General features: G+C 43.9%; 2 protein-coding genes across 5 annotated transcripts in view; both read left to right on the top strand.

The window, feature by feature from the left end:
- LOC110502357 (tight junction-associated protein 1) overlaps positions 1 to 27093 on the top strand; it is a 135079-nt gene that overhangs the window by 74611 nt on the left and 33375 nt on the right. For 2 of the 4 annotated variants that reach the window (XM_021580316.3, XM_036959650.2), the window contains 4 exons: positions 2634 to 2685; positions 11350 to 11544; positions 15369 to 15397; positions 26132 to 26293. In XM_021580316.3, the coding sequence (XP_021435991.2) occupies positions 11392 to 11544; positions 15369 to 15397; positions 26132 to 26293 (344 nt within the window). In that variant the 5' untranslated portion in view covers positions 2634 to 2685; positions 11350 to 11391. The remainder of the gene's footprint in view (positions 1 to 2633; positions 2686 to 11349; positions 11545 to 15368; positions 15398 to 26131; positions 26294 to 27093) is intronic. The other 2 variants (XM_090216686.1, XM_036959651.2) reach the window with 1 other exon arrangement.
- On the top strand, positions 11569 to 12980 carry LOC149972493 (uncharacterized; the record flags this gene model as incomplete). Its single annotated transcript, XM_090216691.1, has 1 exon — positions 11569 to 12980. A coding segment is annotated over one exon (1377 nt), but the record flags the coding sequence as incomplete, so codon positions are not given.

Genomic DNA, 27093 nt, shown 5'->3' with positions numbered 1-27093 from the left:
CTTTTAAAAATGGAATCTGATTCCCTAATGTTGACTGGCTTGTTCAATAGTAAATGAGCCCTTTCTAAAACACTGTGGGTGACCTTGGAGAGGACGACACTATGGCTGTGTTTAGACAGTCAACACAATTCTTATTTTTGTCACTAATTGGTCAATCGCATCAATCTTTTCACATTAGCTCTTTTCCAGAGCTGATCTGATTGGTCAAAAGACCAATTAGTGAGATCAAGATCAGAATTGGGCTGCTTGTGTAAAAGCAGCCTGTGTTCCATTTTCTCCTAGTTTGTAATCATCATGATTTTCAATAAAGTAAAATATCACACACTGCTGTGTGCCACTTTTTAGAAGCAGCCCTCTTTACTGTCTCTGGTCCTCAGATAAATATGAACCCCTGCCGGTTAGCCATGGCACTGTGAAGATTTTATTAAAACATGGAATACTTTATGATGAGTAATGGCCTTGCTGTGTCTCAGCCTGTGGGGTAGATACGATGATGGTGGTCTGAGGTAGTGCCATTGGAGAGTGTGAGACTGTGTTGGAACTGAAGTGTGTGTTTGTGCGCGTACGCGTTTGCACTTTGCAGACTTGTGTGTGTCTGTATGCGCATGAGGCTGTATTCAACAGCACCACCGGCTGATTGTCACGCATGGCTGGCGGCCATCGCACAGGCCTTCATGTGTTATTCCCCCTGCAGGGCTTGCTTATCCACAGCAAAAGGCCCTGAACGGCACAAAAGAAAGAGCACTTTTACACTGAATAAATATTGTATTGGATCAGGTCAAGGCAGATAGACTCTGAGAGAACAGAAGAGGCAGTGGAAAATATTTAACTGGAAAGCTGTAGTTGCCAGTAAACCATTTAAAATGTTGTTTTAAGCTGGATTTATTTAGAAAAATAAATAAATATATATAGCCTTCAAGAGATCTTACAGCAATATGAAACACTCGCTGTGTTAAACTAGAGTATTCTCCATTTAACTAGAGTATTCTCCATTCTCCATTTAAACACGCTACCTGACACCGGTATTTACATTTTGTGCGGCATTTTGAGCATGCATTCTATTATAGGTGAATAGTTGAAACGCACACCTTGAGCAAAAAGTTATTTTTGTTGGCGTTTACGTATGTCCCCATTACCAGTAAAACATCATCAATGCGTATTTCTTTCACTTACTTGCTGTGCTGTTTCATTGTTCATTTGTTCAGTCGTTTCATTCTCAACCAGGATTTCATCATACATGTCAAGCAGTGAAGTTTCACCTCTGTTTTTCACGTGCGCCGAATACAACCGGTGTAGACCTTAGAGCGAAATGCTTACATACAAGCTCTTAACCAACAGTGCAGTTTTTAAGTTAAAAAAAGGTATAAAGTAAACAATAGATAAGTAAATAAGTAAATAAAAAAAACATTAAAAATAACAGTAGCGAGGCTATATACAGGTGGTACTGGTACAGAGTCAATGTGCGGGTGCACCGGTTAGTTGGGCTATTTGAGGAAATATGTACATGTAGGATAAGTTAAAGTGACTATGCATAGAGGATAAACAGAGTAGCAACGGCTTAAAATAATGGTTGTTGGGTGGGTGGCAGGAAACAATGCATAGTTTGGGTAGCCATTTGATTAGCTGTCATGGGTCCTCTAACTCGGTGCGCACTGTCACTGTCCATTTCCATCTTCCATCGAGCTGAGTTTAACATTTCACCTGAACTCTGTTTCTAGTCTGCATCGAAGTAGCGGTCCAGGTACCTAGCATCGAGGATGGTGGCGACACAGTAAAGACACTGTTGCCGAGAATTGAATGTTCATTGCTCTGCCTCCAATGTCGTTTTAGAGAATTTGGCAGTACGTCCAACCAGCCTCACAAACACAGACCACGTATAACCACGCCAGAAAAGGACTTCCAACTTCTTTACCTGCGGGATAGTCTGATACCAGCCACCCGGACACCTGATGAAACTGAGGAGTATTTCTGTCTTATTTTAAAGCCCCTTTGTTTGGAAAAACGAATAGTGATTGGCTGAGCCTTTCTCCCAAGTGGGTGGACCTGGCTCCCAAGTGGGTGGGCCTATGCCTTCCCAGGCGAACCCATGGCTGCGCCCCTGCCCAGTCATGTGAAATCCGATTTCCTTACATGACCTGTAACTCAGTAAAATCGTAGACATTTTTTGCATGTTGCGTTTTATATATTTGTTCAGTATATAACTGCCACCAAATCAACGGTAATTGAAGATCAGAAAAGTGGAGCACTGAATGTTGTGGGAAGAGTCCTGCTGTCAACCATGTGTGAATTTCCACTTATGTCACACTGCTCAATATTTGATTGAACATTTTCATGAGGGGGCCTCAGAACAGTTTTGAGTGTGTGAAAAGTTCTTGGATTTTCAGTGACCCATTTTTGAAACCTGTTATCATTGTGAACAATGTCACTCAAATCCCAGTGGACGTCATTACAGAATGTTTGTAGGGTTGTCTCAGGTGAGTGAGTCCCCTGGTGCTTCACGATTCTAGAGGAGGGAACCCAGCATAGCAGCACATGCACGGAATCCTATCACGTGTGAAATGAAATCGCTAACTATTGGCTACTTTTCTCTAACACTTTGATCTAAATTCAGCCTGCTCCTTTGTGTGTTTCAGAATGCCTGTGACTTAGGAACCTGTGGATGAGGACATCGCTGGAATAACTTGGGTATGGCGCTTATTTTTCGTAGAATCATTATATCTAGATTGATTTCAGTACAGTATGTTTAGCTGTGTGGGTTTAACAAAATAAAATCACAGTGCAGTTATCACAACCATATTATGTACCTTGTTATAGCCTAACTAGACGATAGGCTATAAAGGCCTGGGGAAAGTTGTGTAATTTTAAATAAAATCAGAGCGTAAGAGGCGAACTTTAGGTTACTTTGGTAAATTTGCGAGGAATGCAAGTCAAGATATTGCGAGAGGGAGATTACCAATAATTTTTAAAAACCTTTTATTTAACTAAGCATGTCAGTTAAGAACAAATTCATATTTACAATGATGGCCTACCGGGGAACAGTGGGTTAACTGCCTTGTTCAGGGGCAGAACGACAGATTTCTACCTTGTCAGCTCAGGGATCTAGCAACCTTACTGGCCCAATGCTCTAACCACTAGGCTACCTGCCGCCCCGAAATATACAGTGCATTAGAATAGTGCATTAGAAAAGTGCACAGTGCATTCAAACCCCTTGACTTTTTCCACATTTTTTGTTACTCTAAAATGTATTTAAAGCTTTTTTTCCCTCGTCAATCTACAATCTACACCCATAATGACAAAGCCAAAACAGGTTTATAGATTTTTTTGCAAATGTATAATTTTTTAAAATCGCATTTACATAAGTATTCAGACCCTTTACTCAGTACTTTGTTGAAGCACCTTTGGCAGTGATTACAGCCTTGAGTCTTCTTGGGTACGACGCTACAAGCTTGGCACACCTGTATTTAGGGAGTTTCTCCCATTCCTCTCTGAAGATCTTCTCAAGCTCTGTCAGGTTGGATGAGGAGTGTTTCTGCACAGCTATTTTCAGGTCTCTCCAGAGATGTTCGATTGGGTTCAAGTCCGGGCTCTGGCTGGGCCACTCAAGAACATTCAGAGACTTGTCCCGAAGCCACTTCTGCATTGTCTTGGCTGTGTGCTTAGGATCGTTGTCCTGTATGAAGGTGAACCTTTGCTCCAGTCTCAGGTCCTGAGCCCTCTGAAGCAGGTTTTCATCAATAATCTCTCTGTACTTTGCTTCATTCATCATTCTGGCTAGTCTCCCAGTCGCTGCTGCAGAAAAACATCCCCACAGCATGATGCTACCACCACCATGTTTCACCATAGGGATGGTGCCAGGTTTCCTCCAGACGTGACGCTTGGCATTCAGGCCAAAGAGTTCCATCTTGGTTTCATCAGACCAGAGAGTCTTGTTTCTCATGGTCTGAGAGTCTTTAGGTGCCTTTTGAGAAACTCCAAGCGAGATGTCATGTGCCTTTTTACTGAGGTGTGGCTTCCGTATGGCCTCTCCACCATAAAGGCCTGATTGGTGAAGTGCTACGGAGATGGTTGTCCTTCTGGAAGGTTTTCCCATCTCCACAGAGGAACTCTGGAGCTCTGTCAGTGACCATCGGGTTCTTGGTCACCTCCCTGACCAAGGCCCTCCTCCCCCGATTGCTCAGTTTGGCCGGGTGGCCAGCTCTAGGAAGAATCTTGGTTGTTCCAAACTTCTTCCATTTATGAATGATGGAGGCCACTGTGTTCTTGGGGACCTTCAATGCTGCAGAAATGTTTTGGTACCCTTCCCCAGATCTGTGCCTTGGCACAATCCTGTTTCGGAGCTGTGGGACATTATATAGACAGGTGTGTGTGCTTTTTCAATCATGCCCAATCAATTGAATTTACCAGAGCTGGACTTCAATCGTTTTTTTTTAACATCTCAAGGATGATCAATGGAAACAGGATGCACCTGAGCTCAATTTAAAGTCTCATAGCAAAGGGTCTGAATACTTATATAAATAAGGTATTTCTGTTTTTTATTTTTAATATCAATCATATATTTATGAAGCCCTTTTTACATCAGCCGATGTCACAAAGTGCTGTACAGAAACCCAGCCTAAAACCCCAAACAGCAAGCAATGCAGATGTAGAAGCACAGTGGCTAGGAAAATCTCCCTAGAAAGGCTAAACCTAGAGAGGAACCAGGCTCTGAGGGACGGCCAGTCCTTTTCTGGCTGTGCCGGGTGGAAATTATAACAGTACATGGCCAAGATGTTCAAACGTTCATAGATGACCAGCAGGGTCAGATAATAATAATCACAGTGGTTGTAGCGGGTGCAACAGATCAGCACCTCAGGAGTAAATGTAATGCTTTTCATAGCCGAGCATTCAGAGTTAGAGACAGCAGGTGCGGTGGAGTAAGCGAGTCGAAAACAGTAGGTCCGGGACAAGGTAGCACGTCCAGTGAACAGGTCATAGTTCTACAGCTGCACCATCAGCATCCTGACTGGTTTGTTCACTGCTGGTATGGCAACTGCAAGGCATCCAACTGCAAGGCACTACAGAGGGTAGTGTGAATGGCCCAGTACATCACTGGGACCAAGCTTCCTGCCATCCAGGACCTCTATACCAGGCGGCGTCAGAGGAAGGCCCAAAATATTGTCAAAGACTCCAGCCACCCTAGTCATAGACTGTTCTCTCTGCCAAGCACGGCAAGCGGTACTGGAGCGACAAGTCTCGGTCCAAGAGGCTTCTAAACAGCTTCTACCCCCAAGCCATAAGACTCCTGAACATCTAATCAAATGGCTACCCAGACTATTTGCATTGCCCCCCCCCCCCCCCCCCCCTCTTTTACACCGCTGCTACTCTCTGTTGTTATCATCTATGCATAGTCACTTTAATAACTCTACCTACATGTACATATTACCTTAACTAACCGTCTACACATTGACTCTGTACCGGTACCCCCCTGTATATAGTCTCGCTATTGTTATTTCATTGCAGCTCTTTAATTACTTGTTATTTTTATTTCTTTAAAACTCCATTGATGTTTAGGGGCTCGTAAGTAAGCATTTCACTGTTGTATTCATCGCATGTGACTAATAAAATGTGATTTGAAGACAGGAGAAATACTCCAAATATAAGACTGACCCTAACCCCCCGATACACAAACTATTGCAGCATAAATACTGGAAGCTGAGACCGGAGGGGTCGGGAGACACTGGCCCCATCCGATGATACCCCCTGACAGGGCCAACCAGGCAGGATACAAACCCACCCACTTTGCCAAAACACATCCCCCACACCACTAGAGGGATATATTCAAACCACCAACTTACTACCCTAAGACAAGGCTATATCCCACGAAGATCTCCCCCACGGCATGAACCCAATGGGGGCGCCAACACGGACAGCAAGATCATGTCAGTGACTCAGCCCACTCAAGTGACGCACCCCTCCTAATGTGCAAACATTTCTATAAACCTGTTTTCACTTTGTCATTTTGGGGTATTGTGTGTAGATTGCTGAGGAATTGTTATTTATTTAATACATTTTGGAATAAGGCTGTGAAGTAACAAAATGTGGAAAAAGTCAAGGGGTCTGAATACTTTACGAAGGCACTGCATGTGCACGGTTCTTTCTGCCTGCACCCTCCCCTCTCTCCCTTGCGATGGCTCGCCAGCTCTTTCTCTTTGCTTATGATGCGAGTGTGTGTTAAGTTTTCATTCTGTGCTTGTAGAATATCCTATTCATTGATGAAAGGCCCTGCTGTACTGAAGTTGCAAAACATTGCAAGCCAAGAAATTGTGAGATACAGCGTTTGTTTGCCGATAGATAGGCCTAGTACATGGTTCTGACGCAGTCTGTCTGGTGGCCGAGCTGCCTATACTGTGCCCCTCCCCTCTCTCTCCATCCCTAGCTAGCTTGCTATGAATGATGCAGGTGTTTGTTCTTGGAAGTACGGCAACTAATCAGTCTCCTCCGTACCCAAAATACTGAATCTTAGGAGTCAATTCCTTGTGGACTCGAATCTTGACACTCAGAAATGGGAGTCGACGTGCAAGAAGTTGGAGTCAATTATTTTGGAGTCGACTCTCCATCGTTGTTAACAGTTGGAAAAATGGCAGAGAAAGGCAAGCGACAGCAGTGAAGTCTTGTATGGCAATTCTTTGAGAAGTTAAATGAGGCAGTAGTGATGCACCGATGACATTTTTGGCCGATACCAATATCCAATATTTTCCTTGCCAAAACAAAAACGATACCTATAACCGATATTAAAAATTTTAGCGGCCTTTTAAGCATTGTAGTACAGTTGAATAGTTAACACACACATGGATGCAGAGGTCTAAAGCACTGCATCTCAGTGCAAGAGGCGTCACTACAGTCCCTGGTTCGAATCCAGGCTGTATCACATCCGGCCGTGATTGGGAGTCCCATAGGGCAGCGCACAATTGGCTCAACGTCCTCCGGGTTTGGCCGGGGTAGGCCGTCATTGTTAATAAGAATTTGTTCTTAACTGACTTGACCAGTTAAATAAAGGTTACACGCACACCACACTGACCAAAAAGTTATTTTGTTGGCATTTACGCATGTCCCTGTTACCAGTAAAACAATCAAAACCTATTTCTTTCAATTTACTTGCTGTGCTGTTTCATTGTTAATTTGTTTAGTCATTTCAGTCTGAACCAGGATTTCTATGGAACGCCGTTTGGGTCTTTGCGTGTCAAAAAAGATACACTATTTGACGTGTCAAATAACACTATTTGACCAATCAGGACCTGAATATGACAGCACATCACATAATTTAACGCGTTCATTAATTTTCTACGTAGTTAATGCACATTGATTTACGCTGTCACAACAGTTAATCGATAAGTATGCTAGGATGCTGGTAAAGTTACCTCACACACCTACAGTGCTGGTCATAAAAAAGCTAGCTAGCTCATGGATGCAAACAATGTTCTTCCCCATAAACATAGCAAAATTACACAATTTGATATAGTAGCATAGCTAGGTGTCATCTAAAATAACCCTAATTTATAAGACAGTTATTTGATTAATGGTGGTTTTACCCATCTATGTGAAGCTAGCAACAATGAGGATTAGCCACAATAGTGAACTTTGCAGTTAGCCTTAAATCAAAGTATGGCATAATTCTACTATTTGTATTCATTTGCATCACTGTCAATTATATACTTTTATTTTGAAGACAAACTGCAAATTCCACTATTGTGCCTAATACGTATTGTGGCTAGCTTCACATCACATAACCCGGTCCGGTCGAGCCTCACTAGCCAGATGAAGCTAGCTGGCTGCTTATAACGTTAGCTTTGGGCAAAAGGGTTAAGTAGCTGGCTAGCTATTTATTTTCATGAACTGAAGTTAATTTTCAATAGGCGAACAAGTGGCAACCTAGCTAATACTTACTCACAAGGATTCCTAAATCATTGGTAAGAATAATGAAAATGACTGCAGTTTCTGCTGGTCATTGTTTTCAGGCTGGTTGTATTGGTGCTAGCTAGGTACCAAGCTAAAGCTAGCTACCCCAGAAGTTGCGGTCGAACAAATTATGCTTTATTACCAACGCGGTATTGTAAACACATTTGTTTGTGGCCGGTGTTTGCAGACTTCTTTTTTTTTTTACAGCTTTGACAGTGCTACTGTATATTATTTGACACACAATGACCCAAACGACGTTCCATAGTATGTATGTTGACAAGCTAATAGCAGTGACTCTCTTACTGTGTAACTCCAGTAGGGCAACGTCTGAAAAATAGCGCACTTGGTAGTGTGTACTGGTGCTCGACCAGTCGGTGAAAGCCAACATCACCCACGACAGAGAACGGTTGATTGTCAAGGGCAATGAATTCCATTATCTTGGCAATGGATTTCACCTTTGAGTTGTCTCGCTGAAATGTTCTTATTCTTTCAAATGACTGCTGGACTTGTTGACTGCTCACTCCACACAGCAGACATTGTGGGCTAGGTTAGGAATGCTGTGTTGCATGTGTAGCGCAACATTTTACGTGGCATCATTACATCATGTAATATAGGTATCCACGTCAGCTTTGACATCGGTTTTGCACATCTTCGTTAAACTAGACATCGTTCCGATGTTGGCATTTTTAACTAATTTTGGCCGACTCCAATATGTTCACCGATATATTGTGCACACTACTTTGCAGGAATGGTAGTACAGGTGCAAAGCTTAAACTTTTTGAAAGGGACGCAGTGTGAGACCCAAACCGTTGCTGGCAGCAGGATTGTGAATTGAGACGTGGAATTTTCTGACCTTTTCGTATGGTTTTGATGAAAAACTGATGATTACAAAAAAAGGCGGTTTAAACGTGAAGATATTTTCCATTTGTCACATCCCTATTATGTATCTGCTCCTGTGTGTCATTATTTTAAGGTGGAAGAGCTGCGTTTTCCCATAATGATGATGCCGTTTAGTTTTTTTCAAGTCGTTTTAGAAAATGGGATCTTGTGGTGTGAAAATATATATCAATGTATATCAATGTAAAATGTAAAATATATATATATTTTTTTTTTATTTATTTTTTTAAACATATTTTACATTGCTTATATTACCATAAATAAAACAATGAATGTTTTATGGTGTGCGAGTGTTGCGCCTTTTCCTTTTCAATGATGTTGGCTTGTGGCATCTATTTAATCTCTTGCAGCATGTCAGTATCATCATGCATCAGCTCAGAATAGTTTATTAGATTTCATGTCACGTACACAAGTATGTCAGTGACTAGGCTTTGCTATAGTGTGCTATAGTCAATTTGACTTTGTTCTAAATACCGCTGTACCTGCTAGCAACTAGTATTGAGATGTCATCCTCCTTTAATCAGAATCCTTTCATTTGATGTGCTGTAATTTCAGACATACACTCACGGTTCCTTTACCTGACTGGCTCTGTGCTGTAATTGTGTCTGATCATTCATTCCAAGGCTGATTTAACTCATGCACTCATTTACTCAGACCCCCTGTGTCTCATTCAAGTACTGTCTTTAGGGAAATGGCATTCCAAAATGTTCATGTTCCAATTGAGGGCTGTCACTTCAGATTCACTGTAAGTGATTTCATCTCTGATAAGCTGAAGTTTGACTTCCTTTTCTAAGATATCCTAAACTTGGTCAGTTATAATAATGGTGTTTTTCAGGCAGCGCTTTAACTTAGAAGACCCATCAGGAAAAAAAATACTGATTTGGGGGATTTTCACAAAATGTAATGAATTGAATGGTCATTTGGAGGATGGATTGTTGACGTTTGACATTTTGTATCTAAAAGCATAATTGAGAAATAATTAATCGATGTTGGCATATGACATTTTGGCCTTACCCAGGCCTCCTTTAAGACTCCATAATGTTTTATCTCTCTGCAATCTTACTCCATGTCATTGACCTTTCTGATTTTGTCTGTATTCTAGCATCGCAACTTTATATAGAATTGGAAAACAAGACATAGCGGTGATTGGCTTTCCTCCATCTTTTTTTGTTTTTGCTTGCCCGGATAAAATTACATGCAGAACTATGTTTCATGAACGGAAGATAATCAAGCAAACATCTGCTCCTCAGTTGGCAATGGTGGTTGTGTGAAATTTACATAAAGTAGAGCTCAACTTTTTCTACTGCTCTGCTAGCAGGGTTCTCACCGCTCACCTTCCCACAATCCCCTGCACATTTCTCAGCGTGCCCTCGCTGAAAATGAATGGGGGCAGTACTTCTCTTGCTGACGCCGTATCTGGTAAAAACACGCTGTTAGACTGAAGAGGGGGTTGAGACCTTACTATATTCCACAATAACGTTTTCCGAATCATTATTTATTTCAGAATGCTTTCATTAGGGATACAAATGGTTGTCCTTCAATCTACCTTTTTTTCTATCTGAACCTCCTGAAATTATTTCTATGGCTTACACTGCAATGAGTGCATCAGACTGGCATAAGCAACATTGTATAATGAATATAGAGAGGACTACAGTATCCTAGTCTGTGCTGGCAGGAAGCATAGGCAGCTCTATGGTGTTTCTCCACTCACTGGCAATTGGATCCACAGGGCTATAGAGTGACTCAGCGGAAGCCAAGTTATCAATCAGAATGGATATAGTGACGCGTCCTTCTCTTGTTCAGCTTTAAGCTTTTTAGTCATTTATGACCACTAGTGTGGGTGTCGGTGTGCCTGTGTTCCTAAAAGTGCCTTCCGGTGCATCAGTGTGTGTTTGTGGTCCATGGTTTAGATTTTGGTAGGAAATGAATCCACACCCCCCCCCCTCCCCTAACGAATGTGGCTTGTTTTCCCGTTCTATACTTAGCCCACTATAATCAATTCTGCCAGCCCGTGGACTGGAGTTTAAGAGTTCCTCTATTGGAAACACACTTCTGCTTGTAATCAATCGTAGGCTTGAGGGCATGCTCAGATTTTCCTCTCTTTCTATTGCACATATACACATACTCTGCAGGCAGAATTCTGAGAGCAGATATTTTAAAAGCCCTCCACATCACAACACATAAATTGACATGTGTATGATGTTCATTTGAAGTGGCATCCCAAACCCCTCCCTCCACTCTCCACCACTAACAGTCTGCACCAGGCAGCCACTTTCTTTACTGTCCAATGCTGCTGCTCTCAAAGCCCTATTGATTCAAACCACTTTTTCGTTGCAGCCACTTTAGGAGAGAGCGAGAGCGGCAGAGTAGAGAGCCAGGGAGAGAGAGAATGGTTGTGTGAGAGAGGGAGAGAAAGACTGGGGAACTGGACACAGACCTTTACAGCTGGCTTTTTGCACAGAGCAGGACTCAGGGCTGCTGCTACTTCCACCGCATCTAATGCTTGTCTCTTGGCAGGAATAACAGAACGGACAGACAGACGGACGCTGAACGCCAAGGATGACGAGCGCTGCCCCGGCCAGGAAGCCGTACCGCAAGGCTCCGCCTCAGCACCGTGAGACACGAAACAGCCTGCCCTTGTTTCGAGAGGACCTTAGTGGGAGCACGCTGCCTGCCCACACCGCTGGCCCCAACCTGCCTGACCCCTGCCAGGTAATTCGCATTCCAAACCATACCCCAGGTTTTCAGCGATCAAGGTTCACAGACCCCTACCCGAAATGCCCAGTTAGTCCTGAGGGCCGCAATATATTCTCCCCCTCCTGGTCTCTGCTCTCAGACAGCGAACTGGACGTCTCCAGCCTGTCTAGCCTGGAGCTTACCGTCCTGCCCCCACCCCGCATCTTCAGCCATGGAGGCATCACCGTGGGCGTCACTGCCAACCAGACAGCCAGGGATCTACAGGGGACGAGCCACTTCTTGAGCCGCAGTGAGGGCTTACTCGCTCTATCTGGAGACGAGGACCTCAGCTCAGAGGACTCCCAGCGAGGTGGCCACTCCGCCTCCATAGCCCAGTCCAGTCGTAGCATGGAGCGCTCGCTGGCCTTCAAGGACAATGCAGAGATCCTGGTGCCCAGAGGTGGTCAGCACCACCAGCAGACATCCTTCCAGAGACCGGCCCTCCCTCCTAAGGGGATCCTAAAGCAGCCCAACCAGCTGGGCGCCCACTTCTCAGACCTCAGGAAGTCCAAGTCTGTTGAATTGCTGGGCCAGAGCCGTGGCCGGAAACCTGAGAGCAAGTCTCTGGACAGGGAGACTGAGAGGAAGGATCTGGGCAAGACCTCTTCTATCAGACAGGTTTCCCCATCTTCTACCTCATCCAGCTCAGCACCCTCAGAGAGAAAGATACAGTTTCTGGAAAATAAGTTGAAATTCTCCAACTTCCTGAATGATGTCACCACTAGGGTCATCTGCCCTGCCAGAATGCAGATGCTGGGTGGAAAAAAGCAAGAGGCCCCAAGACCAGCTAAGGGTAACCAGCACCAGGCACAGAATGCCCCCCAGACTCCTGAAGTGAAGAAGCGAGGAGCCGAGAGGAAATCTGAGAAGAGCCGGCCGTGGGACGAGTGGTCCTCGGCGCTGAACAGGGACAGGCCTTCCAGGAAGGACAAAGAGGGCCGGCCCAAGACCTGGCGCATCCCCCTTAGGAAGGACAGCCCCGACCAGGATGCAAAGAAGCGTAGGGCAGACCCTCTCAGGGCAGACCCCCATCGAGAGGGAGCAAGGCCAAAATCGGAGGGGCCCATCTACAGTCATGTGGGGGGTGGAGGGGACTCCAGCTCCCGACGCAGCAGTGAGACTGATTGGGAGGACAAGAGTCGGCAAGGGGAGCATCACCAGCAACAGCCCTCTCAGCTGGAGACCAGGACACAGCACAAAGACTCTATGAGTAGACCCACAGCTAAATACGTGCCCCAGCCTCCTCAATCTGAGAGGGAACAAGTGACAACTGTATCACAACACAGCTCTTTTTCAATTTTATCACAGATCAAGGTATGTGAGGAGAATTTCTCCTTCTTTCCCCCGTTCATTGTTGTACGCCTTCCAGAAAAATAATTGGAAGCCTTCTCAACCAATTTCTGTGTATTGTGTCGAGAGATGATTCAACCTGCGAGTTGCTTAGCTACAACTCTCGTTATATTATAAATAGAAATTACATTCGCCATTAACTGAAGGTAAGTCATCTCCCTAGATGGCTTGAAAGAGTGTTCAAGTGGCATTCACTAGCCAGCATTCTAGTTCAAGCCAAACTGAAAAGTTCAGTCTTGTGCAGCTGTGTCATGTGAGTCTATCATTTTACTTTTAGATATCTTTATTTTATTGCACGGTATTCTGCTGTAGCTACAGTTGCAGCCAAATATATTGGCACACTTTCACTTGGGGAAAAATCCCCCAAAAATTCTAAAATAATTTGAAATTGAAAAGTGTCTGTTCTCATCTTGTTATTCGATTGTCAACATTGCAGAACCAATTTTATTTTTGTTAACTTAAGACAAAGGGACACATTTTTGGCAACCTGGAGCTAGTACTCGGTTGCACAGCTTTTGGCCAAGATAACTGCCAGTAAATGCTTCTTGGAGTCACCAATGAGCTTGCTGGACATTTCTACTGATAATTTCTACTAATTCTTCAATGTTTGAGGGGTACCCTCCACCAACTGCTGTTTTCAGCTCTTGCCATTGGTTATGGATGTGATTAGGATCTGGACTCTTTGCTGGCCACTCCAACAATCCAGCATCTCTTTTTGAACCATTCCTGGGTGCTTTTTGATGTGTGTTTGGGGTCGTTGGCTTGGTGCAAGACCCAAAACCATCAATGGAGACCCAGTTTCTGGACACTAGGTTGAACACAGGACCCCAAAACACATGATTTGCTGATTTCATGTCTTGCACACGTTAAAGGCACCCAGTACCAGAGGCAGCAAAGCAATGCTACAGCATTGTCGAACCTTCCCCATGTTTGATTGTAGGGAGGGTGTTTTTCTTAAATTGAAAGCTTAATTTAGTCGCCAGTAAATACAGCCCTGATCTCTATAGCCAAAGAACTTCAATTTAGTTGAATTGGTCCGTAGATCATTTCCCCCAGGATTTAGGCTGGTTTAGGTGGGTTTCATGCATCAATCGGGCTTTCTTGTGTCTCCTTCCACAGTGGGGTCTTCCTATGTTAACCAACAACCAAATTAAGCATTCAAAGAAATGTACACCCTCCCTATAATCAAACATGAGGGATGTTCGACAATGCTGTGGGTTGCTTTGCTGCCTCTGGTACTGTGAGCCTTGAATGTGTGACATCATGAAATCAGTCAATTATGAAGGTGTTTGAGTCTAATGTTCAACCTTGTGTCCAAAAGCTGTCTCTGTTGAAGGTTGTGGGTCCAGCAGGACAACTCCAAAGAAACATCAAAAGCACACTGGAATAGTTCAATAAAAAACAGTGGACTGTTCTGGATTGGAGAGGCCATAACCTATGGCAAGAGCTGAAAACAGCAGTTGGTGGAGGTTACCCCTCCAACATTGAAGAATTAGAGCAATTTGCTGCTGAAAATCTGCAAAATTGCCAGTAGAAAGGTTCAGCAAGCTCAAAGATGGCTAAAATAAGAGTTGGTCTGCTGTTATCTTGGCCAAAGGCTGTGCAACCAAGTACTAGCTCCGGGGTGCCAACATTTTGTCTATGCAGTTTGTCTTTATTTTCTAAATTAAAATAGTAAACTTAAGTTTACAAAAATATAATTGGTTCTGCAATGACGGAAATCGAACAAACAAGGTGTGGGGACCAAATGTTTTTTTTAAATTATGCCTCTAACGATTATTCTTAATTATTAAAGTGCAATTATCCTACAGAGATGAGACTACCATATTCTTAAATCTAATGCTGATAACTAGCCTCTTAAGTGCTGTAGATGTGCAGATGGCCCCTCTGTGTAAACGGGTGGCTTTTTTAGTTGGCAGAATGACAGGGGCTGTCAAATTGATTTCATAGCTCCATGAGGCGTGTACTTATTGACCTATGCAGCTAAGAGAGACACAATTTAAAATTATGCCCTGGCTGCTCATCTCTGTAAACCTTTGGCTTCAACAGAAATGTGGCTAACACTGAAAACTACCAAGGAATCTGTGCAGTGCAAAATTCTTTATTATAAACATAGAACCTGTGTACAATTTATGTTTCAACTTCTACCTTGAAAGCCAGTGATTGTTGACATTGTGGATTGTTGTCAGAGTGCGTCTCAGCTTTTTCCAAGGTCTGCTCACTGCCCGTCTCGCTCAATGCCTCAAGGTTGTAGATAGCCTTTTTAAAAGTAATTACCAATGTTTTCCCCCATATGGCAGAGTTTGCCAGGGCAGCTGAGATTTTATGTTGGTTTTTTTTCATGACAATGCTTTATTCTCAGGAAATTACAGCCAGTCCAGCAAAATCTCTGTTTTGTTGCAAACATATCCACAATGGCCAAATGTAATGGGATGTTTCTGTTGTTGCAGGACTCCTTATCAGATGCAGACAGGATCAAGTAAGTGGTTATTTTATCTCCTCATGCTTACTTTGATAAATATATGTTGTGTTTTCTGTGAAATGCTTCAGCCACAGGATTGAAAATACCCAAATTTGACTTAGTTTAAACAAACAGAAAAAAGTCAACTTATGCATGTCTTGGCATGGTTCTTTGGCGATGGGTTTCTGTGTCTATTTGCCTGCCTCACTTTGGGCCCAGTGTTGACACCTTTACAGTGTACTGTATAACTCTGTCTTTACTGTGTGTGAAGCTGTAGCCCTGGGTGGCAAGACCTGATTGGCAGTGGGTAGACAGGCTGCTTATAGTGGACAGCCAGGTTGGCACGAGCCATGGCCACAGCCAGCCTTTCACTGGAACCCCCCCAGCTGCTCCGGTCTAGACGCTTCCTGGGGAGAGGGAGCCGGGCAGGCCACACTCTGTGTTTTTACATGTAGTCCTCTTTAAAACAACTGGTCCCAGTCCTCTTTAAAGTGAACGCTGGGTTGGGCCTCTCCAGTGACGCAGGGGATGTAAGGCACTGTAGTAATGCCGCAGGGCTAGAGGCGTTACTACAGACCCAGGTTCATTCCCGGGCTGTGTCACAACTGGCCGTGGCCGGGAGTCCCATAGGACGCCGCACAATTGGCCCATCTTTGACCAGGTTAAGGGAGGGTTTGGCCGGGGGGTGCTATACTTGGCTCATTGTGCCCTAGCGACTCCTTGTGGCAGGCCAGGCGCCTATAGGCTGACCCTGGTTGCCAGTTGAATGGTGTTTCTTCTGACACATTGGTGCGGACTGGCTGCCGGGTTAAGCTGGCGGGTGTTAAGGGTAATTTTTTTGGAGGACGCATGACTCCCCCCTTCGCCTCTCCTGAGCCCGTTGGGGAGTTCCCAGCGATGAGACAGGCGATGAAAAAGGTGGTAAAAATAAGCTAAATAACTATTCTTTGTATTCACACTGCCCTTGCCTTTATAAGAGGACTCAACTCTTTTGCCAGTTCACTTTATCTATTTTGTGGTCCGAGTCCTCTTTGCATTTACATTGCTATGTTTAGAGAGGAACCAAGATATTTTTCCAACATTCACTCAATGTACTGTGGGTTTTTACGAAGTGCAGGACAAGCAATTCCATCAGAATGTGTTATGGAACCGTTAAATATACCTACTTCAAGTGCATTCGGAAAGTGTTCAGACCCCTTGACTTTTTATTTTATGTTACAGCCTTATTCTAAAATGGATTAAATGTTGTTTTCCTCATCAATCTAAACACAATACCCCATAATGACAAAGCAAAAAAACAGGTCTTTAGAAATGTTTGCAAATGTATTAAAAATAAAAACCGACCCACAGTTAACTCTGCTACAGAGGATACGCTAACTAGAGTTACCAGCCTCAGAAATTGCAGCCCAAATAAATGCTTCACAGATTTCAAGTAACAGACGCATCTCAACATCAACTGTTCAGAGGAGACTGCGTGAATCAGGCCTTCATGGTTGAATTTCTGAAAAGAAACCACTACTAAAGGACACCAATAATAAGAGACTTGCATGGGCCAAGAAACACGAGCAACGGACATTAGACAGGTGGAAATCTGTCCTTTGGTCTGGTGAGTCCAAATTTGAAGTTTTTAGTTCCAACCGCTGTCTTTGTGAGACGCAGAGTAGGTGAATGGATGGTCTCTGCATGTGTGGTTCCCACCGTGAAGCATGGAGCAGGTGGTTTGGGAGTGCTTTGCTGGTGACACTGATTTATTTAGAATTCAAGACAAACTTAACCAACATGGCTACCACAGCTTTCTGCAGCGATAGTCCCACTAAACGCAAACCAGATGGGATTTAATTTGTTTTTCAACAGGACAATGACCCAAAACACACATCCAGGCTGTGTAAGGGCTATTTGACCAAGAATGAGAGTGATGTGGTGCTGCGTCAGATGACCTGGCCTCCACAATCACCCGACCTAAACCCAGTTGAGATGGTTGGAATTAGTTGGACCGCAGAGTGAAGGAAAAGCAGCCAACAAGTGCTCAACATACGTGGGAACTCCTTCAAGGCTGTTGGAAAAGCATTCCAGGTTAAGCTGGTTGAGAGAATGCCAAGAGTGTGCAAAGCTGTCATCAAGGCAAAGGGTGGCAACTTTGAAGCATCTCAAATAGAACATATATTTTGATTTAACACTTTTTTGGGTACTACATGATTCCATATGTGTTATTTCATAGTTTTGATGTCTTCACTATTATTCTACAATGTAGAAAATAGTGAAAATAAAGAAAAACCCATAGGTAGGTGTGTCTAAACTTTAATGATTCTATGAACCTGTTTTTCCTTTGTCATTATGGGGCTTGATGAAATAAAAATGTAATCCATTTTAGAATAAGGCTGTAACGCAACAAAATACGGAAAAAGTCCAGGGGTCTGAATACTTTCCAAATGCACTGTACATTTTAATAGCAAATATTGCATTTAGTTAAAAGGTGAGACATAACATTTGTAATCAGAAAATACTATTAAAATAGTAAGTATTATTGGTAACAGAATAAATAGCATAAGAATAACCACTGATTAAATAATGCTGTAATTGAAAATTGTACACCCATTGTAAGGCCCCTTTTAAGAGCTAGAAATGATTTTGTACCCAATGTTGTGATTCTCACCAAATATGTTGGTTTCTTCTCACACTATTTAAACCCCACAATAGAATAAACAGTTTATGAAGCTCTTAGCCTATAGATCACATATACCAAACAAATAATCTGAACTAAAAACTCAAACATTTTTACTGTCTGTGCATCCTTGACGATCGCTAATCATTATCCAAAAACAGCAAGTTTTTTTTCGGCGTGTAATCATTGGCCAAACAGTGAACTAAAACAAGAGTTTCTATTGGACAAATTTAGGTAGGTTTCTCCCCGTTCTGTCTGCTTCCGTTTAAGAAATGCTTCGCAACAGAATTTGCATAATGAATACGACCCTACATATCATCTTCTCTCTTTTGTGGCACCAATGTGAAGGGTTATGGCAGGGGAAATGGTGTTGCAGTAATCTAGTGTGTATGCGGGAATAATGACAAGGGAACCTGCAGAGCTTTGTGTTCACATTGCCTAAAAAATAGGGAACCGGACCATGGAATTCAAGTGAAACGAACTCTCGAGATGGTCTCAGTTCGGTTTGCTTCGTGGGCTCTTTTGAACTCTCTTTGGAGTTCCTTTTTTGCTGCACCAAAAAATAAGCGAATCGCACTTAGTTCACAAAAATTGGCTGAAAGTGACCAAGTGTGAATACACCCTCAGACACCCAGCCTCTGCGTCAGTAGTACTGAGACGGAGGGGAAGGAGGGTTCATAGAGATGTGGGAGATCCCATCTGGTGCGATGATGACTAGGCCCTGCGGTGTGTTCGAATGGGCACTGCACAGGTGGGCGAATGGAAGAGGAGCAGGTTGCTGTTAGCACCAACATCTGTCAACCACACCGCCCTCCTCCCACCCCAGACTGGGCTCAGAGTGAATCTGTGTGATCAGTGCCATGTCCCTGCCGGACCTCCCTGAGAGCCTCGGCAGTCCTGGCTGTGAAAGCACACACCTGCTGCTGCCACAGCTAATGATGAGTCAAAGCTGAGACCGACCACTAGTTCTAGTTACAGATGGCACTCTCACCTCCATCAGTCCTCCTGTCCTCCTCCTCTCCACTTCCTCTCCCACAGGAATCCCTATACTCAGCTAATTACTACTAAATCTATCAAGTGTGTGTGTGTCACAGTGCCTGTGTTTTTGAAGTTTCATCTTATCCTCTCACAGTGAAGTCTAGCGCAGTCTCTATCTCTGTGGTACGCTACAAGTGAAGTGCCCTTTGGTGTCAGTGAACAAGCTGTGACGTGCGCGCTAGGGTAAATGTTGTCAGGCCACTATCCACATGTATGGGCATCAGACTGCAATGCATAATGAATTTCCGCTGACGTAGCGGCTGTTGGATCCTCCCTCCCCCTCTCTTCCCTGTGGTGGGAAATGCTGGTAAGCTGCTTTGTGGCACACAGGCAACATAATCGATTGGCCTAGATGCCCCTGTGCTCGTGTGGGATGTTGAATAATTCTGTGGGAGATGACCTGTGTCTGACTGAATACAACCGGACCTGAGCTGAGTGCTGCTGTTAATGAGTACCGCCCAGTTGCCCACTCTTGCCCTGGAATTCCTCAAGGCACCAAGCCTCTACAGAGGCTAGAGCATGTTCTGTCTCCCCAGTAGTAGAGTGGTTTTGTCATGGCTGAATCTTGGCTGTTGGTCTACTGCATATGCTGCAGAGGACTGTGAGGAGCAAATCTCCCAACATGTGTTTCTCAGATGAATGGGATTACCGACACGTCGATTGACGGGCAGATCTTCCTCCTCTCTCTCCCTCCTTCCACCACACCCCTCCGAATGGGGAACATGTCAGGAAAAAGTCCAGCTCGGCCAGGAATAGTTTCCCATTCTCCGCTGGAACCTCGCTGTGCATCAAGAGTTTTACACTTCCTCTGCCTCTCAACCAGCCATGCTCAACCATCTCAACCACGACTGCTCAACCATGCTTATTTTAATTAGAGGCTTTTTGTTTACCTCTCTTCCCATATGCCGGGTCTGATTTTCTGTTTGGTTGACTAGACGTAAGACACGTAACACTCATCCTTCCAGCCTTTATCTCGAGACGTGTACCTGTTGTATTCTGTCACTCAGTGTCAGGTTGTGACTACCATGGGATAAGGGGCCTATGAAAGACCGATAAGAAGCGACAGGGATGAGATGACTGACGATGTTGTTGCCGTGAAGCAGTCAGGGAAATAGACATCAGAGGCCTAGGGATGGCTGTCGTTCTGTTGGCCATCCTAAGAGTTGCTGTTGGGTGTTTCGATGTAGGCCTATGGCAAATGTAGTTTTTTTTTCTTTCAAATTTTGATAGCATTTCATTTTTTCTCCAGCTCACTATAATGAACATGCCTACCTCTCTGATCACAAGGACAAAGTTTAATGGTGGTAAAAAATATATAAAAAACTGACCTCTGAGAACGTCTTACAATCCCAGTCTTTCAAATTACTTTCTGAAAGCTTTTGAATCTCTGTTTTCTCTTATCGCAGTTATTTCCCCAATGTGCCACTCTCCTCCACCTCTTTGTTGGCTCCTGTGGAGCATCTCAGTATGCAAGGCTGTTAGAGCTGTTTGTAACACAGCCGAAAAAGTATCCCAACCACTGTGGACTCAGGTGATAGGTTCTCTGAAATTGCAAGACCCTTTCATGCTGTGATATGCTTATTTTGCTTTGCTGTTGTAAATCATCCAGGTTATATCCGAAGTTCCTGATACCTTGCTTTTATATACACACTGTGCATTGGTTAGCAGGAGTTGACTTCTGTGTAAATCTTGTATTGTACCATATAATGCATCTACATTTTTCCTCAATGCTTACATTTACAGCAGAATAGCTTTTCTTTACCCAAGGCATAAGCTTAGCTTCTTATAAAGGTCAAATAGGAGGCGCTTATTTGTAACCTGTGCGGTGTGATATTAAAATGTTGCCATCATTGATGCTGACCCTGGAGCAATTGGGGTTACGTGCCTTGTAAATCGACAGATTCACCTAGTCGACTCTGGGATTCAAACTAGCAACCTTTCGGTTACTGGAATAACGCTCTTACCAATCAATTTAATTTACCACAGGTGTTCTCCAATCACTTTGTAGAAACATCTCAAGGGTGATCATTGGAAACAGGATGCACCTGAGCTCAATTTTGAGTCTCATAGCAAAGGGTCTGAATACTTATGTAAATTAGATTTAAAAAAAAAAAAAAATTAAAATTGTAATAATCAATCAAATGTATTTATGAAGTCTCAATTTCTAAAACCTATTTTTGCTTTGTCATTATGGGGTATTGTGTGTAGATTGAGGGGAAAAAATATTTAATCAATATTAGAATAAGGCTGTAACAAATTGTGGGGAAGTGATCTGAATACTTTCCATATGTGTTGTGTACATGCGTATCTCAAGTAAACATGTACAGGGTATTACCTAATAAAAAGAGAACTATCGCGCTCGCCCAGAAGCTTGGCTGTTGCGTAAAACCTGCAAATTCAGACAAATTTAAAAGGGTTTGCACTCAAAAAGATGTTGCATAAAGCTTATTCTATGTTTTTCATTTTCACTGCAACAGGGATAGCATACACAGACGTTTCGGCTTTACAGCCTTTACTGTGTAGGTACAATTTTCTTTTAATTCAAAATAGCATTTGTACAGAACAACAGATGAGCAGCAGGTCCTTCTAATCAAGGTTGCCATTCATCTGCCAAACAGGGATGTGGCTTTTCTGGTCTACCTGTATAGAAATTAGTCACAAAGAAATACAGAGTTATAGGGTATGGGAGTGGTCACGAAGGGCAACTCAGAAATCATTACTGCCCCCGGTGTTTGCTCACCTAATTACATCATATCAATTCATGAGCCAGCCCACCACAAAGTACAGTTGCAAAGAAAAAGCCATATATCAGACTGGCCTATAAAAAGGAAAAGATTAAGATGGGCAAAAGAACCGACACTGGACAGAGGAACTCTGCCTAGAAGGCCCGCATCCCGGGGTCGCCTCTTCACTGTTGACGTTGAGACTGTTTTTTTGCGGGTACTATTTAATGAAGCTGCCAGTTGAGGACTTGAGGCATCTGTTTCTCAAACTAGATGCACTAATGTACTTGTCCTCTTGCTCAGTTGTGCATCAGGGCCTCCCACTCCTCTTTCTATTCTGGTTAGAGCCAGTTTGCTCTGTTCTGTGAAGGGAATAGTACACAGCTTTGTACGAGATCTTCAGTTTCTTGGCAATTTCTCACATGGAATAGCCTTCATTTCTCAGAACAAGAATAGACTGTAGAGTTTCAGAAGAAAGCTCTTAGTTTCTAGCCATTTTGAGCCTGTAATCGAACCCACAAAGGCTGATGCTCCAGATACTCAACTTGTTTAAAGAAGGCCAGGTTTATTGCTTCTATAAACAGAACCATTTTTCAGCTGTGCTAAGATAATTGCAAGGGTTTTCTAATGAGCAATTAGCCTTTTAAAATGATAAACTTGGATTAGCTAACACAACGTGCCATTGGAACACAGGAGTGGTGGTTGCTGATAATGGGCCTCTGTACGCCTACGTAGATATTCCATTAGAAATCAGCCGTTTCCAGCTACAATAGTCATTTACAACATTAACAATGTCTACACTGTATTTCTGATTAATGTGATGTTATTTTAATGGACCAAAAAATTTGCTTTTCTTTCAAGGACATTTCTAAGTGACCCCAAACTTTTGAACGGTAATGTATCTTTGATAGATTTTTTTTTTCTTGACCATTTATCGGTGAATAAAGGTGGATTCTGGAAGGAAGAATTTAAATAGGAGTCTGTGTCAATTTTTATTGACAGTACACTTGATGCCATTACGGCTATCATTGAAAGTAAGTAAGTAGTTTACAGAAAACTTGATTCTGTTTTTGTTAAGAAACTGGTTTCTGTTTCAACTTGTGTATCTTTGTAAGGATTATTTTCATGAATAAAATCCCATTCTAATTTTCCCAAGAATAGATTTGCGTAGTTGGGAGCTAATGGAGTTCCCGTTGCTGTTCCAAAAGTCTCTAGGTAGTGGTATTTATCAAATAGAAAATTGTTTTTAGTAAGCATTAGTTGTGCAAGCTCAATTATGTAATTTGTAGGCACATTGCTTAAGCGGTTGGAGAGGAAGAATTGGAGGGCCTCATCATTTGCAATATTGGTGTTATGGAAAACCGGGGGCCAGCAGGCCTCTACAAAGGAAGGAGCATGACCTTGGTCAGCTCCAGAGGGCTAGAAAGACCAAGGTGAGTCAGTGCCATGGAAGGCTCTAAAGGCACCAACTGGGGCTGGTGATCTATGGAAGACGCTGTAACTCAGCTGGTGCAAGCCCAAAGCCTCCTTGCCCTTCAGGAGGCCTTCACACAGCTTAGTCAAGCCATGGTTCGGCCGAATCGAATGGTGGAACCAGGCAAGATCCTCGCCAAGCTAACTGCTGAAGATGACGAGCTTATCTAGAGGTATTTGAGCGCACCACAGAGAAATAGCGATGTCCCTAGGAGGACTTGGCTGGCAAAGTGGCCCCTTTCTGGCTGGAGAAGCCCAGAAGGCCTGTAGGGACTTGGCGGATGTCGACAACTATGCTGCTCTGAAAACTGACATCTTGGCCCATTTATAGGCACAACCTACCAACCCGGGCACAACTGTTCCACTCCTGGGCCTATGATGGCAACGCCCCAGTAAGACCTCAAATACCTGAGCTGGTTAGATTAACTACAAGTTGGCTTACCACGGGGGACGGGCCATCAGCTATAGATTGACTGGTAATAGACAAATATATCCTCCCCACCGACGCAAAGCTCCATGCTGCCCAGAGCAACCCATGTCAGTTGATGCCCTGCTCACTCTTAATAGAAAATCACCAGGTTACTGTGGAGGTGTTTGCGAAGGCCAGAGCCCAGTAGGCCTGAAGTCAAGGCCCGAACCAACGCGTGGTAGAAAGGGAGACACCTATATGAACCCCACTTCAAGACGGCCTCCTATTACTGAACCCAGATCACCCCCGAGGTGGCAGCGGCTGCTAGTTAGCGGGAGCCAGAGAAGGTGTTACAACTGTGGCCAGAAGGGACGCCTGGCCTGGAGCTGCCCAGGAAACGAGTCCTTGCCGACGGCCTGCTGGGCCCATGAAGCAACTGCAGCCCCCCAGATCCAAAAGATGCGGGTCTCCCGCTGTCTTATTTTAGTGTGAGTTTCACCTCTGACTCCCCTGGGCTGCCACAGTATATAGCTATGAGACATCAAGAGCAACTGTTTGACTAATGGATGAATGTGTTAGTCCACATAACGAGACACTTTCTGTTTGGGAGCCAGTACCTGAAACGATAGGTCTTAATGGAGGGTCTGTGGTTGATTTGTGTCTAAACTGTAGGTTTTGTGACAAAGATATTTAAATTCCTGTTCTGTCAACCATTTATTTTGTAGTACTTTAACGAGCACTTTATTAATTGAAAATCTGTTTCTTGTAACATATTTTTAATCATCCAGCATACAATTTTTTCGATATGCATGTTGTTATTAGAATCACAATTCCACCTACCTTATCTGATCTCTGTATTGTTAAGTCAACAAGAGCGTTGTTTGTTTTTTTAAATTCCTGGAAAGGTATTGTTTACGTTGTAAATGTGGACTTTCACTTTGTTTATTTAGTTGGATGTCAATTACATTTTCTACCAGTCTGCAAAATGTACTAACTGATGGGTTATTTACAAAAGGACTGAAGGTACTGGGTAGTACCCACAGACTGTGCCAAATACCAATTTTCTGCCTGTTACTCAAACCTGTGCCCTGAAAGAGCCCAGAAGAAAGCGTGAAATCCTGTGTATATTTATAGAGTAAAACATTGGTCGCCCCCCCACCAACCAGAACATACCACAAATCATTGATGTTCTCTTTTCTTGTGCCGTTCTGGTTGGCATGTGTGTCTGCATACGTAGGCTAAATGTGTGTGTATTCCTTCCTTCCCCTCTCTTAAGCAGTAGACTTAGTGAAGAGGACTACCCTCTGGCTCTGGGAGTGTCAGGATGGGACCTCACGTCGATTTTAAAGATTTAGTGTCCGCAAGCTGTTAGGTGTGGAAAAAGTCCAATTGATCTTTGCAGACGCAGCACGGGGGAACAGACAGCGGTGTGAGGGCTAATTTGATTCCACACTGTCACACCCAATCACACCCTGACACAGGTTAATGCACCTGGATGCTGCTGATGTAGTCCCATGTCTGCCTAATCAATTGCCTGGCTCTCACAACCTAATCTGAGCCTACTGGAAGTCACAACATACGTCAGTGGACGGTAGTTATGAGCTTTCCGCTGCTAACTAGCTGCCCGTATCTGCATATCCTCCCCTCTCCTCCTTTCTCCCTGCTTTCTTTGTGCTTTTTATTGAGCTATCTGTTGTTGCTGGTTGGATGTGTCAGTGACGTGTTGAAAAACCCAGTGGTCTTGTTTTAACCGCTGTCATGCATCTGAGCCAGATTGGACAGACTCTGAGAGAACTGTGGTTTTAATAGACGTGTGCAGCCAGCAGTGGCTGGATGCTGCGTGGTGTGATGCGCTGTGTGGTGACAGGATTGGTGACATTGGGTTGTGGCAGATAGCAGATGTGTCCTGTCCCATGTCAGCTGCTCCGTCCCCTCCCGTCCCCCCAGCATCCTGACAGTATCTCCCATTAAATCCACAGACACACTAGGACAAAGGGACCTGGGCAAAGTCAGGCAATCACCCAAGACACAGGCCGCTCGCCTGCCCGCTGCAGACACACACAGAGGGCTGTGGTCAACCATGTGCTCTCTCTCGCACACCCCAAAAATGTATATGTCATAAATATGAACTCGTATGCATGCACTAGCAAAATGAATCACTTTCTTTCGCATATCAGTTTTCCCTTATTATGCTTGTCATAGTTGTTAATTATGATTGTTCTCTATTCCCCATTTTGATATTTTGCCATTCACTCAAATTCAGTTTGTCAGTTAACTGTGTCTCCCTGAATTCTGTGGCTGAAGCAAGTTCTCATGGCTCTCTGTTCGTCTTGTCAGTCTAGTCACTGTGAAATACGATACTGTCTGTGAATCATTCCACTGCACCTGGGCTGACTGGCCCCCCCCCCCCCACCCCACCCCCCTCTCCACCCATCCCTCCCCTCCAGGATCCTGCAGCAACAGAATGAAGACCTGCGCCGGCGGCTCTCCCACACCACCCACAAGATGGAGGCCATGGAGACGGAGTTTGAGACCAGCCGCCACTACATGCGGGAGGAAATGGGTCGTACCCGCGACGACCTGGAGAAGATGAGAGACAAGTTCCGCAGGTGACGAGTTTGACCTCCCTCATTTTTCTGAGCCAATTGTCAGTGTCTCGCTATCTCGTAACACAGATAATATTCCCTTACACCGCACACTGCGCTCACTCACTTCCTCTCCCCAACACTTTTTTTCAGAAAGATTAAATGAATACCTTCCCCGGCAATCAATTTTTAATGAATTTGATCAAAGCTGTTGAATTAATTAGATCTTAGCTGTCTGATTATGCATCTAGTTGTTACTTTAATTCCCTCAACCTCCGGGCATGTTGGATTGCCTGTTTGAGAATGTTTTGTTAAGTTTCTGCCACATGGAACATTGCCAGGAAGTCCATGCTGTTTTATCTACACACACGTTGTCTGGATGTTGTTTGTTTCTCAATACACACGGGAAACTGTTGAGCGTGAAAAACACAGCAGGGGTACAGTTCTTGACACAAACCGGTGCGCTTGGCACCTACTACCATACCCTGTTCAAAGGCCCTTAAATCTTTCGTCTTGCCCCAATTCATGTCTCAGTTGTCTCAAGGCTTACAAATCCTTCTTTAACCCGTCTCCTCCCCTTCATGTACACTGATTGAAGTGGATTTAACAAGTGACATAAATAAGGGAGCATAGCTTTCACCTGGATTCACCTGGTCAGTCTGTCATGGAAAGAGTTCTTAATGTTTTGTACACTCGGTGCATATCTATATTTCATAATGTTGTTGTTCAATCGGAGGATATTGCCCCAGGGTTCTTCTGTGCCCCGCCACACTTTCTCTGTCAGCCCTAGTTGGTGATAACATCAGGCCTTCCTCTATAGTACA

Source organism: Oncorhynchus mykiss, chromosome 23 (assembly GCF_057628025.1).
Source record: "Oncorhynchus mykiss isolate SJ-2025 chromosome 23, ASM5762802v1, whole genome shotgun sequence".
Lineage (NCBI taxonomy): Eukaryota > Metazoa > Chordata > Actinopteri > Salmoniformes > Salmonidae > Oncorhynchus > Oncorhynchus mykiss.
This window is presented reverse-complemented; position numbering and strand designations above follow the sequence as displayed.